This window comes from Amblyomma americanum, chromosome 1 (assembly GCF_052857255.1).
Source record: "Amblyomma americanum isolate KBUSLIRL-KWMA chromosome 1, ASM5285725v1, whole genome shotgun sequence".
NCBI classification, from domain to species: Eukaryota; Metazoa; Arthropoda; class Arachnida; order Ixodida; family Ixodidae; genus Amblyomma; species Amblyomma americanum.
The window spans coordinates 121,426,198-121,441,516 of NC_135497.1; the positions used below are offsets into that span (position 1 = coordinate 121,426,198).

The window sequence follows — 15,319 nt, forward strand, 5'->3', positions numbered from 1 at the left end:
CTTGTGCAACCGATGGGTACGCCACAGGACTGAAAATCGAACCCCGCATCTCTCGCATGACAAGCGAACTCTGAAAGCGCAAGGCCGCATTCAGCCACAATTTGACAATGCGCTCTTGAAGGGAGCCTACGCCCTTCTTCCTTCAAAGAGGAAAGAAATGAATACACTCCTTCCTTCAAAGAGGAAAGAAATGAATACACAACATAGTTTCAAAGGAAAGATAAAGATGACTCAAAACACGTAAAACCAGGACTTCTGGTAAATGTGCCTCTTCAATAGTGAAGTGCACCTCAGAAATGGCAAACTTTATCACCCCGACTTCTTTAAGTACGCCTGACCTGCTCGAACTTCGCAGTGACATCCATGATCTAGCGCCTGAACTTAGCGGTAAACAAATATCTTGGCTACGTTATCATGAAATTAAAGCAGTACCCCTTGCACGCTCAGTTTTTTTAGCTCTCTGGCAGCACGTTCGGAGCACCGAAAATCCCAAGAGAGATAAAAGGCGGCCACGATCGCCTTTGTTCCAGCTCGAGTAGCAAGTAGCAAAGCCATCGGTTTCACCTCGTGTGGTCCTGTGAACGCCGGCTAGGTAATGGTATGTACTTACTAGTTTCTCTCTTTCCATGCAAGGCAGCAAGAATCACTACAGGCGAAAAATTGAAACCCAGCCAAGCAAACCAGTGGGCGAGGGAACCCTCACCAATATATTCCGATGTATTCATGATGGAACTCTGGTTGCTCCTGTTGCCCCAGCGGATGTTGAACTTCACCTGCAAAATACATTGAAATAATCCAAAGTTTTGTTAAAACATGGAACCTTGCTCGGAAGTGAGACGAGTAAGTTGAAGGCCCTTTACGGCTCGTACTATAGCTGTCACTTTCCATTCTATGCAGCAAAATTTCGAAAAAAAATCACAGGGCAGTTACGAGTGTAGCGCGAATGCGTTAGCGTAAATTGTGTTGTGACAGTAAAGAAAGGTGGCGGATGCCTTGTGAAGAAATTCGCCTTTGAAGGTGGGGACTTTCCGCAACTTACTCCATCACCTACAACGGCCTTCCAAACTCTACACTTGAGGCCCCGATACAATAGCCGAGGTGCAAGCCGCAGCCCGTGCATCCCAGCGCAACACCGCGCAACACCGCAACACAAACGCTATTATTTGTAACCCGAGTCATGCACATATCAAAGCCATCACTGACTTCATCAATGAGGACCTCTAGGAGAAGGGTATTGCAATTCAGGATTGGCGTCATGCCGGAATTATCACCCTTCCCAAGCCCGGCAAGCGGCCATCACTTGATTCCCTCCGGCACAGCTCCCTAACATCATGTTTAGGAAATCTCTATGAACGAGACATCTACACTCGCCTCAAAACTATATTGAAGACAATAACCTCTTCCCCCTACTATGGTTTGGTTCAGGCCAGGGCTTTCAGCCCAAGACGCCTTCCTGCTCCTGAGAGAATAAGTACTTACCAACATCCCCAGAGATCAAGAACATCTCATCTTGGCCTTAGACTTAAAGGGCGCCTTCCACAACATATTCCACGAGGCGATCCTTCAAGCCGTAAATGACTTTAACGGCGGAGAAAAAGTATTTGCTTACGTGCGTACGTTCCTCACGGGCCGCACGGCCACGATAGGCAATTGACAAAGCCGCTCCGACGTCAAAGATATGCCACACAAAGGCACACCTAAGGGAGCTATTATTTATCCCCTGCTTTTCAACAATGCTAACATTGCTATGCTCAGGCTGTCGCGTGCTATGCAAGCACTTACAAATGTCGGTTTCACTATATACGCGGATGATATAACTATATGGGCCATAAAGGGTTCCCTGGGCCAAAAGGAAACCACCCTACAATCAGCAGCCCGCCTTTGTATAAAGAGCAACCTCTGTGTTACCCACACCATCCAGACTCTCAAAACCACCGCAAACCACATAGCTCGCATGATCAGCGGCATTACCAAACATCGCCAAGGAATGCGAGAAGAAGACACTCTTCGGCTGGTGCAAGCGCTCGTACTTAGCCGAATCTCATACGGACTATCCTTTCAAGCGCTAAAAAAAGGAGAGGAGCAGCAAGTTGACACAATCATAAGAGAGGTATGGAAGACGGCCCTTAAGCTTCCTAAAAACACCTCGACAGAGCATCTGACCGCTCTAGGAACTTCAACACCTTTGCGGAACTACCAGCAGCCATTCATGCATCTCAAACACTAAGACTTCAGACCACCCAAGCTGGACGAGCTATCCTACTCCGAGTAGGCACAGTTGCGGACATCCGCGCACTAGACGCTCAATCCGCTCTAGAAAAACAACACAGGAAATACATCAGCGTGGCCCCGATACCGAAACATATGCTTAAAGGCGTTCACACAGGGAGACGATGAGCGCTGGTATCCTACCTACGCCGACGCCTAGCCAATTCCGCGAACGTGGTTTATGCTGACGCCGCAACATACCCGGACCATGACAAGTACGCAGTGGCGGCAGTAGACCACCGCTTCTCCACTCTATTCACTGCTTCTGTAATAGTCAAAATACCAGCGGCCGCGGAGACCACCGCCGTGGCCACTGCCATTAGACATTACGAGTCCCAAGGCCAAAGCGCTCATGTGCTCACAGGCTCGCAACACGCGTGTCGAAACTTCCCGAGAGGCCGTGTTCCCAAGCACGTCAGTCGGCTCATGGGCACTGCACCCCTCGCAAAGCACCACCAAATCACCTGCCCCCCATGCCACGAGGGGCTGGAGGCAAATGAGAGGGCACATGCTCTAGCTCGAGGCAACATCGACCGAGCGGGGCCACAAACCGTGCCCGCTTTTACCCCTCTACATTCGGGGTATAACGAACGCGTCGAGTTTCAGCGTCTTGAAAGGAGACACTTCCGTCCACCTCATAGGAAATTAGACAACCCAGACTCCGTCTCTTGGCGGCAGATCCAGACGAACACATTTTCAAACATCCATAGACTACATCTCATACACCCAACATTATATACTCGGACACATGTCCCTGGTGCCAGGCCCGCCCTACACTCTTTCACATTTCGTGGGGATGTTGGGCCGAACCAAACGCTATACAGACAGAAAGTACATTTGAGCAGTGGGAGGCGCTGCTGACCAGCGTTAACCTGGAGGACCAACGGACCCTAATACAACAGGTACGCGGGCAGCTCAAGCCAGTGGAGCGCTGGAATGAGGGCCCCACCCATAAGCTCGCCCGACTCCCCTTCCTTTAATAAAGTTTTTCCTCCCCCTCCTCCGCAACTTTGTATTTAGCAATAGACAAATACCTCATATTTGTTTATTTTTGTCGACTGCTATCTATTGTGGGATGTCTGGCTCTCAATTATAGAAAAAAAAAGTAGCAATAAAATTAACTTCGTAGGCAATCGTTTCCCGTCCTCGTAACCTTGCTTTCGTAATCCGCTGTCCAAGTTAGTCCCCTAACCTTGATAAATAATTCTAAAATGACAACGTTCCATATCGCACGCAATTCAAAAGCCATTCCAAAAGTAGAAATGGCATCGCAGGTAAGCGCTTTTCATGTTTTCATACAGAACACGAAGAGCTTGTTTTTGGGCCTGCGAATAAATGGCTGCAGATTAGAGGTTCACCGATGCAGAAGACAAAAGTGACAGCTTATCACATACGCAGTTTGCCTATACCGGGTGTGACATGGAAGACTAAGTATAGTTTTGAAAAATAGGATTTTTTAGGCAAAAATATGGCTTTTGCGGCACGGTATTGCCAGGATTGGCGGACGTCAAAAAAGCGGTGAAGAATCTTAACTAGTAAAATGGTTAACTAATTTCATTAAGTTTAAAACTATTAGAGTTAGGCGTCTAGTTGCAATTAGAGCTTTGTACCCGACCATTAATAATTAATAATAATATATTGTTGGACACCTGAACCACGCCGTAAGGGAAGGGATAAAGGAGGGAATGAAAGAAGAAAGGAAGAAAGAGGTGCCGTAGTGGAGGGCTCCGGAATAATTTAGACCACCTGGGGATCTAACGTTCACTGACATCGCACAGCACACGGGCGCCTTAGCGTTCTGCCTCCATAAAAACGCAGCCACCGCAGTTGGGTTCGAGCCCGGGAACTCCGGATCAGTAGTCAAGCGCCCTAACCACTGAGCCACCGCAGTGGGTTCCGTTAGTAATAATAATAATTGGTTTTTGCGGAAAAGAAATGGCGCAGTATCTGTCTCATATATCGTTGGACACCTGAACCCGCCGTAAAGGAAGGGATAAAGGAGGGTGTGAAAGAAGAAAGGATGAGAGGTGTGCCGTAGTGGAGGGCTCCGGAATAATTTCGACCACCTGGGGATCTTTAACGTGCAGTACGTGACATCGCACAGCACACGGGCGCCTTAGCGTTTTCCCTCCATAAAAAAGCAGCCGCCGCGGTCGGGTTCGAACTCGGGAACTCGGGATCAGTAGTCGAGCGCCCTAACCACTGAGTCACCGCGGCGGGGCCCGTTGTAACCACCGTATCAGTTCTTGTAATTTCGAAAACGCGATTACTCTCGCCGCTGTGGCTCGACAAAATTTAGCATTTTCGACTCTTTACGTAAGCATGAGGGGTTGCATTGCCTGCAAGTTTTCGAAACCGCATGTAATTTCACACGAAGCTGCCAAATTTTATCCGGCCGCAGCGGCTAAGACAATCGGCCACCTACAAATCTCTAGTTGCAGCTACACACCTAACTCATAGTCAAAAAGTTAATTATTAAGAATTAGTTAGACATCTGACTAGTTAACATGTTTCATCGTATTTCTGATGCCCGCCAACCCTGGCAATACAATGCCGCAAAAACCATTATTTTACCTCAAAAATTCAATTTTTGAAAACTGTCTTCAAGTCTTCCTAGTAAGACAAGGTATATTAAGCTCATTCAACCAATTCACTACGACCATCTCGACCTATTTGCCTGCGCTCTTTCACAAATGCGGTATGTCAGTTGTCTGTCGACTGCGACATTATCATGCCCCAAAACAAGACCACTTGTCTTTAGATACGCAGTGTTATGTATAATGCGCAGCCTATTTTTTATGACCCACGATACTGACAACTTACACAACAGTGCTTTCGTCGCCAGCAGCGGTTAAAGAGTACCTGTCACAGTGGCATTAAACGGACCATTCCTCCTCTGGCTAGTGAAAAGTACAGTACATCCCTTTTTCCTTACAATCGAGTACCGTTCGTGCAAGTACTGCTCTAGGAAGGAGAAACCATGCTAAACATTTCACAAGATGTTCTTATTTCTGGCTGGTTCCGACAACTGGAAACAATGGCCACATTTATTCTTACTTAACGTGACGCTCACTGCATTACATACGCAGAATAAACATGTGCGCTTCACAGCACTGAAAGCCTCTTACAGCTTAGAAAGCGGAACATTGCGCAACTAGATTGGCCGCGACGCCAGCTGCGAAAGAGAGTAAAGATAGTTACCTGCAACTGCAAGCAGGGCGAGTGGCGCCAAAGCGCTGTAGCGCAAAACCGGTGTGAAAGGAAATAGTAAATACATGGTTTCGCGGAATGCTAAACTGACGAAATTGGTAAAAACCAACGACCTAGCTGCAAACCTTAAAACGTCACTTTATCACTATCGGCGTAGTGCAAGGAAGTACAGCAAGTAGAATCTGCCAACAGATCGAGAAACTAAGCTGAGCTTACCACACTGGAAGCTCCTGGCGACGCCATCTTAGGTGCTACTTCACTGATCACTCACTGAAAGGAAATGAAGACGCCAATGGCGTACGCCCACCGCAGGACATCAGCAGCGAACCGTCGTGGGTACAGCATGGAAAAGACGAAGGCAATGCTCGTGATGTCTTTGTCTTCTGTACTTCATTGTCTTCTTCATTGTCTTCTTCTGTCTTCTGTACACAGAAGCTACTACCATACTCAGCGACTCTAAATTTTGAATTGAATTGAAAATTTATTTCTCCACACACATTACCGTGGAAAAAGGGGACACTGGGCAAAAAGCTGCATAATGCAGCTTGAAGTAGCACCCAGTGCCCCATGAATACAACGACAGCAGTGTGTTTCGCGAACATCAAGCTGAAGTTGAGGTAAATATCCCCATCAAAACAAACAAAGAAAAAGGACAACAATAGTGTAACCCTGACCGCGTACACAACAGAGATGCACATAAACAATAGGAACAATAGACAATATAATACACCAAACCTATTTACGTTGATGCCACAATAGATTCGAAAATGCACATGACAGATAATCACTGTTTCTTTCAGATGTCTTCTATAAAAACATTATTCTCTGCCAATGTGTTGAGGTAATTTCCTAGGTTATAGGATAAGGACTGTTTACGGTATAAAGTACGGCAAAAGGGTAGAAGCCAAGGTAAAAGACATCGGGTATTGTACACTGGTGTGTATTGATGTAGATTAAAGGCAGCAAGGAACAGTTGATTGTTTGTTTTAACTGCATTTTTGTATGCACATGACAATATGAACTTGTGCAATATATCAACAGAAAAAATACCATATTGTTTAAAGTAAGGAAACGCATGGGAATGCCATGGTTTGCAATCGATCTGACAGCACGCTTCTGTGCAACTAAGATCTTGTGTTTGTTATGTTTTGTTGTGGTACCCCAGACACTTATACAGTAGTTAATGGTTGGAAGTAAGTATGCATTATATATAAGAATCTTTATCTTTGTTGGAAGTGTGTATCTATGTCGACACAGGGCACCATTGACTCGGTTCATTTTCTTGCGGATAGTGTTTATACGCAATAATGCGAGGGGCAGAATTTCTCAGGTGGCAATGAGCATATTGGGTCAAACCAAAGACTTAGACAGAATTATTGAATTGATATGGGTCCCGGCTCACTCGGGGAACCCTGGTAACGAAGCGGCATACATAACAGCTCGAGGATTCGTCAGCCGAGCAGGGGACGCTGTCGTTGCTGAGAGTTTTTCGAAGGACGGCCTATCATCTTCTCACGATATTACTAATCATTTTAAACTTGAAAGGAGGATATTCCCTCCTCCAGACAAAGCCAAGGAGCAAGAGACCACTTGGAGGCGACTCCAGACGCGATCCTTCATGACGCCTTACCTGTTGTCAAAATTCTACCCCGGTGAATACGACCCTGCATGTACATTATGTGGTGATTTAGCCACTTATGATCACCTATTGTGGAATTGTAAAGAAGAGCCGCCCCCGAAATCTCTAATACAGGTTCCTACTCTCGAGCAGTGGGAGGCCGTGTTGGTCAGCTCAGACTTGGGAGTTCAAACCCGGGTCATTGAATGGGCTACCCAGGTCGCTGTCAGCCGTGGACTGATAGCCACCTAGTACGGATCGCCTGCATTCTGCCTTTTCTGACGAATTAAAAGTTTTCCAATCCAATCATTGACTAGTTCAGTTTTCTTCCCTGCTACAACGAAGGGTGTGGTCCGATATTTTTTATTTTTCTATGCTGCAATATTTCTATTCGGGAATGGATATGAAAAACGCTGCACTCAAACGGACGTTTGGAATGTTCTCTTCTCAAGGCGCACGTCAGCTACCACCGCCAAAATAAAGTGTGCGGACAAACACAAATATAAGAAAAATAAGTGGCTACATATTAGTAAGTATTAACGATTTTAAATATATTTTAATTACTCATTAAACATATTTTGTCAGAGTACATTTGGTTGGAAAGAACAACGCTTTTTTTTAATAAAATAATATGTATGATCACGTTCCCTCACAGCAGCGGCCAGCGGCTCTTGTGCCGTCCACCTTGACTACTCTGCGGCTTGCTTGTCGCCGGCTGCCGGTTAGTGGCCCCTTAGCCGGCGTATCTCGTCATCTCGTGACTTCGTTGCGTGCGGTTGCTCGCCTTTTATCTGCGTTGATTTCAAGTTCTTGGCTGCCTTTTTTTCTCGTTCTACGTTCCAGTCGGCTACGCGTGGGCGCTTGTTTTTTTTTCCATACCAGCCATAGTTCTAGTCGTACGGTTTTGACGATACTGCCTTCGGAAAGACGTGTGGTTTAAGTCGTAAAGCGGACTGCACGCGAGGAACTGGTGCTACACAAAAAAATGTCAAAGAACTCTGCTGCTGACATCGCATTGCAACGGTGGTTTTGGTAGTTGGTAACCCGTTTACACTGAGTGCCTGTAGCAGCAAAAAATGTCTGTTATCCATGCGATCTAAAAAGCAGACCTAATTTTGCCGGGAAAGCGCAGCACAATTCACAACACTCTTACGCCATTTATGCACAAGAGGCAACTGCCTCAATCTGGGCTCGTGCAAAGTTTAGACTTGTCAGTGCAGGACGGTCAATACAGACTAATACAGATATTTCGCGCACGGTGTTGCAGTACTGCAGTGAAACTCATGAACAACAATTGTCCTGCTGCAAATCGACCTGGCTAAGGCGTTCGATCGATAGAGCCAACCACTTATTTTTGAAGCGAAAAGCTTCACTACGCCCGCTTTTCAAGCCGTCAGCGTGGCCGCAAGTTTGACCTTGAATCTTGCATAGAGGTCAGCGAGGCCACAAGTTTCCCGTTGAATGTAATTAGAGGTCAAACCATGAGCATAACTGGTGGTAGTACGGCACGACACATGAAGATGGATGGATGGATGGATGGATGGATGGATGGATGGATGGATGGATGGATGGATGGATGGATGGATGGATGGATGGATGGATGGATGGATGGATGGATGGATGGATGGATGGATGGATGGATGGATGGATGGATGGATGGATGGATGGATGGATGGATGGATGGATGGATGGATGGATGGATACGGCTGAACCCTTTATATCGGGCAGTGGCTCAAGCCACCCAGCCATGACTTATGAAATTTTACTCTTCTCTTGATTTTAGCCACCAATCAGATAACCTTCGCTTGGTTACTTCTACCCGCTTAAAATCTACTTTCCCTTCACTGTCCTTAAACCCCAATGCCAATGACGTCATCTACAGCAGCGACGCCAGCGACTGTTACACCAACTATCTCGACTTTGACCTTTGATCTTTGACATTGACGTTCGGTAAAGCGGGAAAGCGTCTGGCCGCATCTCATGAGCAGATAAAACGACGATGCACTTTGATGCGTTCAGCGGAATGCTAGGAATGATCGATGAGACGCGTCCGCCAGTCGCTCGACCACAAACGTAGCCAGGGAGATGCAGCTTCTCGCTTTCGACGAGGGTTAACCAGGCCTAGTCTACCAGCAATTTTTTCTCTTTTACATCACGTTAGTATTGGTTCAATTCTCTCTATTATGGGATACGCCTTTGCTGCAAAATCTTATACGCGCTTAACAGTAAACGGCGGTCTCTCACAACCTGTCTGTATTCAGTCCTCTCTGAAACCAGGTTGCCACTCTCCCCGCTCCTGTTCGCAATATACTTGGAGGCGCTTTGCGTAAATGTTATAACTAGTAGAGCCGTCAGTAATTTTCGTGTTATGGGTTACGAACCGAAGGAATTAGCTTATGCAGATGACCTCGCGTTTTTCTGCGCTGATTAGCCAAACATCTATGAAGTTATTCGTTTAATGGAGGACTTTGTTCGGTGTCAGGTGCTCGGATTAATCGTTTTAAGAGTTGCGGTTCCTGGTTTGAATTGTGGGGATCCAACCTGCTAAATATGCTGGTATGCAATGGACACGTCGGCTACCCAAGTAGTCTTGGTCAAAAAACTGCAGGACGCTGTGAGGTTGCTCCGAAGATAAGAGCTCGGGGGAAACGTGCCCTTCACTCTCGTGCTTCTGTTGGTAACAGCGCCCGTCACGATCTAATGCAGTGTTTATTCTGCCTGCTGCGTTCTTGTCTTAAGCCCGCCACGCGGCGGCGCTTTGAACGAGTAATAACGTTGGAGAGGGCGAAGCTGCCCGGCACTGGAGCGATTTTTGAGCAGCCGTGAAAATTTACGCAACGTGATGTAGCACAGAGAATCGTGGCGATTTTTATTACGTTTCCATTGCTTTATTCTGAGCTTATTCACAAAAACTCGTCTACTTTGATACACTGGTTTCGTAAAGAGCAGGATGTAAAAAGGAAGCAGTGCGTTCATCATCTCCTGGCCGTGGTCATCACGCGACCATGAAGCTGATCTTCATTATCACAAGGTGATAATCTCGTGGCTGTGGTCTCTGCTACTCTACTCCGAATTTAGAGCAATAACTCACGTAACCGTAACGCCTAATGAGCACGGGACCCACTTGCATCGGATCATGTATGCATGGAAGGGGCACTAACCGGAATGAGTCAGTATTCCACATGTCGTTAACACAGGCCAGACAGTGGTCACATTCCAAAGTGGGGAAGGAGTGGTTGTAACTCTAATGGCTAGACAGGGAAGGAGACTGTCCTCTAATTCCAAAACGTTTTTACACTATGTCTGTGGATATATAAAAGACCGCTGCTCCGATCACAAGTATACAGTCGTTTCTTAGTGGGCAAGTGTGTTTTACGATGTATTTCAAATATTCTGTATTACAGAGGTCGCTACGAGCACTTTCCGAAGGGAGCCCTTTGCAGTCGAAACGGCGGCTTCTGATCGCGTTTTCAAAGAAGGTTAGCAAATGGTTCACACACCAAAACACAACTTGGTTACACACAAGGGTGCTCGGAGGCAAGTCAAGGTCACATTTTAAATTTGTGTCTCCTGTACGAACAGCAACACATTGAAAATATGGAACCGTGTCGGTCGACTCATTCACAATACACAAAATAGCTATCACGGTAATTTGAAGGTCTGGGCTTCTGAATTTGCAGAACAAAATATAACAATTAGCAATCTTGGCAATTAGGGAATTTTCTATGACACAGCGCGTTGCGAGGGCATCGGGAAGCTTCGCCCTGGCCAGTGCCATTACTTGCACAAAGCGCAGTGGCGCGGCGTTCGAAAGATAAACCCGCAGCTGGTAGAATGTAAGCTGCACTAGGTTCTTCGCGGGCGCCTTATCAAGGGACGCCCGAGAGTGAGGGGCATGCTTCTTCTTCTTCTTCTTCTTCTTCTTCTTCTTCTTCTTCTTCTTCTTCTTCTTCTTCTTCTTCTTCTTCTTCTTCTTCTTCTTCTTCTTCTTCTTCTTCTTCTTCTTCTTCTTCTTCTTCTTCTTCTTCTTCTTCTTCTTCTTCCTCTTCTTCTCCTCCTCCTCCTTCTTCTTCTTCTCCTCAAGTAATATGGCTCCTCCTCCTCCTCCTACTCCTTCTTCTCCTTCTTCCTCTTCCTCTTCTTCTTCCTCGTCCTCTAATAACATGCTTCCTTGTCTTCTTCCTCTTCTTCAGCGCAAGCGAGTGGTGGTGCGCGCTGTCGGTGGCAGCGCCACGATAGCGGATCGCGGTCGTTCTTGGCCCATTCACAGCGGCCTGAGGTTTTTTGACCAAGACTGTACCTTGGCGTCCCTTTGAGCGCTTATTAGCATAGTGCGCATTACGGGAAAGACAGAGTGCCCAACTCTTCAGCGCTATGCTCAGACTTGTGTGTTCCACGGTCTCCCAATTTTTGCATGGCGACCGCATGTAATCTGTTTCCCGCCAATGAAATTTACTATCCTTCCCAAATTATTCATTGCAAAAGATCCTATATACAACGTTTTCACAGAATTGTCGCCACTTTTGTGTGGGATTCGTCTCTAGAATCTATGAGGCGTGTGAAGCTTTTCGGCCTGTAAGAGCTGGTGGCCTTGGTTTAGTCCACCTGTATTGCATATCCGACAGATAGTTTCACTTTTCATGTTTTTCCGTGACGCTACACACCCAATAGAGCGTGCATTCTTGCCAGTTAAATTAGTTAATGCTTTGCTAAACCTCACTGTGCCTTCAAATTTTTCTGATCACCCGTGTTTCAATGACTTAATGCATTATGAGTAATTTGGCAGTTCGTTTCCTGCTTATTCACTCCTTCCCTGAGTTCCTGTTTTCAGTGTCGAGGAAACGTTTACACGAGGATTTAATTTCTATGTTCTTCCTTGCGCCTATGTACCGCTCTGTGTATTTTGGTCTACCGGAACATCACGTACTGAAAAGAGTACGTAAAATGTCCCTCTCACCATATACGCACACATTTTTCCATAAGCTACATTGCCAGTTGAAACATAAAGAATAGCATTCCTGTGACTACTGTAATTTGCCGCTGTTGTGATGTTTCAGAACTGATTGAGCGATTGAGCATTGTTTCATATATTGCAAAGATGCAATGCTCTTTTGAGGTATCTTACATCGGGCATTGAAAAAAAAGATATAATTCGGCGCCGCATTCTGTTCTAAACCAAACTTCTTCGCAAACTACAGCCATCTTTCGCTTCAGTGGCTGTCATTACAGACACTCTTTTTTTTTGTGTTCGGCTCTTGCTTCAGCTGTGGATTCGCCAATCTTAAACACCTTCCATTCATTAATGCCTCCGCATTTGAGCCTTGTTCACTTGATATGGGTGCCAGGTCATAGCGGTGTGAGAGACGATGAAGTTCGGGACTGCCTGGCAAAGGCGTCCCTCAATGGCCCCGTGCTACCTATCGTTCCTGCTAGAGCGTACATCACAACAGCTAGGTTTCGAGGACAAAAATTGTTAAAAATGACAACTGGATTTCTCTTAAGATCTGTTGATTACCTGCACCTAATGTATTCGTGGACCAGGCAATCAAGCCATTCACGACAGCTTGAGGTCTCTCTATCAAGGCTCCGCTCACAGATCCCACCCTTAAATTTTTATTTGCACAGGTCTGGTTTGGCGCTTTATCCCGTCTGTGTATTTTGTGATGAGCACAAAACCGTAGACCATTTTTTAACGCGACAGCGTTAAGGAGCTCGTGTCGCAGAAAAGCCGGTATCGGCGTCGGCGTCTTTGGCCGTGAGCGAAAAATGGCGCATCTCGTTGGACACCTGAACCGCGGTGTAAGGGAAGGGATTTTAACGCGATAGCGTTAAGGATTGATTGATTGATGAATTGAATAATGAATAATGAACTGATTGAATGATTGGTTGGTTGATTGATTGATTGATCATTGATTGCGCGATAGATCGATCAACTGATCAATTTATCAATTGATTGATCATTGATTGCTTGATTGATTGATCGATCGATCGAGCGATTGATTTTGATTGATTGATTGATTGATTGATTGATTGATCGATTTTCCTTCCCTTACGGCGCGTTCCGGGTGTCCAGCGAGAAAAGTGAGACAGGCGTCCTTTCCCTAAATTGTCCAACGGGCCACGCGTCGCGATGAACGGTAGATGGCGTTCCGTGTACTCCTCGGCAACGCTGCGACATGCTGTCGCGTCTCACTCTTAAAGACAAAGCTTAAGCGTCCTCCAATTTTTTGTTGTGTCGCCGCTACACCACGATGAGAAGATGGTTTTTAGAGAAGCCATTACAACAGCTAGGCCTTTGTTTGAGCAGCCCAGTCATATTGTCGTTTGGAGCCACCATACTTGGGTACAACCACAAGTCTGTTTTTACCGCCGTCCAAAATTTTTTAATGAAATCAAATCGCCTACGTTGGTAAATTTTTTCCCAATATTATTTTCTTACAATTATCATCATCATTAAACCACACGGTTATAAGCCTGACTGTCGATCTTCTGCGTGCGTTATGCATTTCCCGTTTCATTTCACTGTTCCATCTTGTTTACTTCTTCCTTCCTCAGCATTCTTTTTATTTTCGTCCAGGGAATATTCACCTGAAAAACTCTATGTGCCACCGATTCTTGGCCAATCCCCCTATGTGGGCATGTGCCATTGTTTGAGGGTTACAACTACAAATACCTCACTGCACTGCCCCTTGTTGATGAACCCTGAGACAAGTTGTTTTTGATAATACTACACAGCCTTTAGAAAACTCGCATGATCGACACACAATGTAAATCTGTTATTTCTGCAAAAGACCACTTCAGCAGATTGATTGTGCATCTAAAGGCATTGTATGTCCAGATCGAGTTTTAACCAGGGCGGCAACCAATCCTAGTGCTGGGCTCTTCATTGCCCTTTTTCTAGTGCAACGTTGCTTAAGTGTGCCCTAAAATGATGTAGTAGTGATGGGCTCTGTGTTTTCATTTCTCGTGCTTCCTTGTTTAGGTGTGGCGTATGACGCATTGTAATGGTTTGCGATTGTTCTCCTCATTGTTTGTACACAGTTCACGTATATAGAACATTGGATCACTATAATAAATACCATCTAAAAAAAGCGGTCATATATAGCACACGGCTCTCAAGCACTGGCCTGCAAAGGTGGTCTGATCGCGCCGCCGCTGGTTCAAATAACAGTCGCGACAAAATTTGTTTTATATATTTGTTTTTCTTTCGCTCTAAAGGACCACTGTGATTCGCAGAGAGGTGGCCGTACGCATTGGGTCTCCTAACTGGGAGAGTATTGTTTTTATTTGATGTTTGCGAACATCCTAGGTGTTACGTTCCTTTTTTTAATGTTTTTCTTGTCATGAACAACGAAACGACAAAGCAGCTTTGACGGGAAGAGCTAAACACCAGTAAAGGCCCGGTGGACGCTTCCTTCAAAGTACTGGAAAAATTGCAGCGCAGCAGTAACAAATACGAGACGAGAAGGACGCAAACACAAGCGCTGACTAACAACAGTGTTTTATTGCTCTGAGCCAGCCTATATAAGAACTAGGTACAAAACAACAAAACAGAAACCAACACATCACCTCACGCATTCGTGGCACAATTATCGGAATTGTCTCCCGTTCCTCCAATCTTTCGTCCTATCATTGGCGTTCAGAAATGACATTTCTTTTTCACTAAGGCACAGAGAGGGGTTGCTGACACACTTATCTGTATCAAAGACCTGTAAAAACATTAGCTTGCAAAAAGAAGACACGCATCTCCAGACGTGTTCCAACAACACGTAGCGTGCTCCTTTGCTAAGCACTGTTCGAGAACCGCTTACAATGACGTCACACGAACGCGAAACTCCGCTTATTGTACGTAATCGCATACCGAGATCTATCAAGCAACATACCACGCCGAGTGTGTTTGGTTTGTCCCACCGCGTGTAGGCCTGCTCCACGCAGGTCTGCGAGGCATAGAAATAGACACGCATTCCAATTATAAGTGTTTTCGTGCCTCTGTGCGCCTGATCTCGACAAGGCAAGGAATAACGCACACACGCAAAAACAAAAGAACTGAAGGCACGTCCGGCTGCCGCTGAAGTTCTTCCCGTAACGTAGCGACTAGTGTGCGCAGCGCCTGGTCATTGAACTCGCGTAGTCTGCATGGACAATCGAAGCATGATAAGCGTGGTTTCGCGTTGAGGACATGCAGCAGGCGCGCTGTCGTTGCATCGTTCTTATATACAGCCG

At 46.0% G+C, this 15,319-nt stretch overlaps 1 protein-coding gene across 1 annotated transcript in view; it reads right to left on the reverse strand.

The window, feature by feature from the left end:
* LOC144113464 (uncharacterized) overlaps positions 1–1,485 on the reverse strand; it is a 51,031-nt gene extending 49,546 nt beyond the window's left edge. The window contains exons 1-2 of the mRNA XM_077646553.1: positions 1,480–1,485; positions 704–773 (exon numbers count right to left, since the gene is read on the reverse strand). Coding sequence (XP_077502679.1) covers positions 704–773; positions 1,480–1,485 — 76 coding nt within the window. The remainder of the gene's footprint in view (positions 1–703; positions 774–1,479) is intronic.
* Between the last annotated feature and the right edge of the window lie 13,834 nt (positions 1,486–15,319).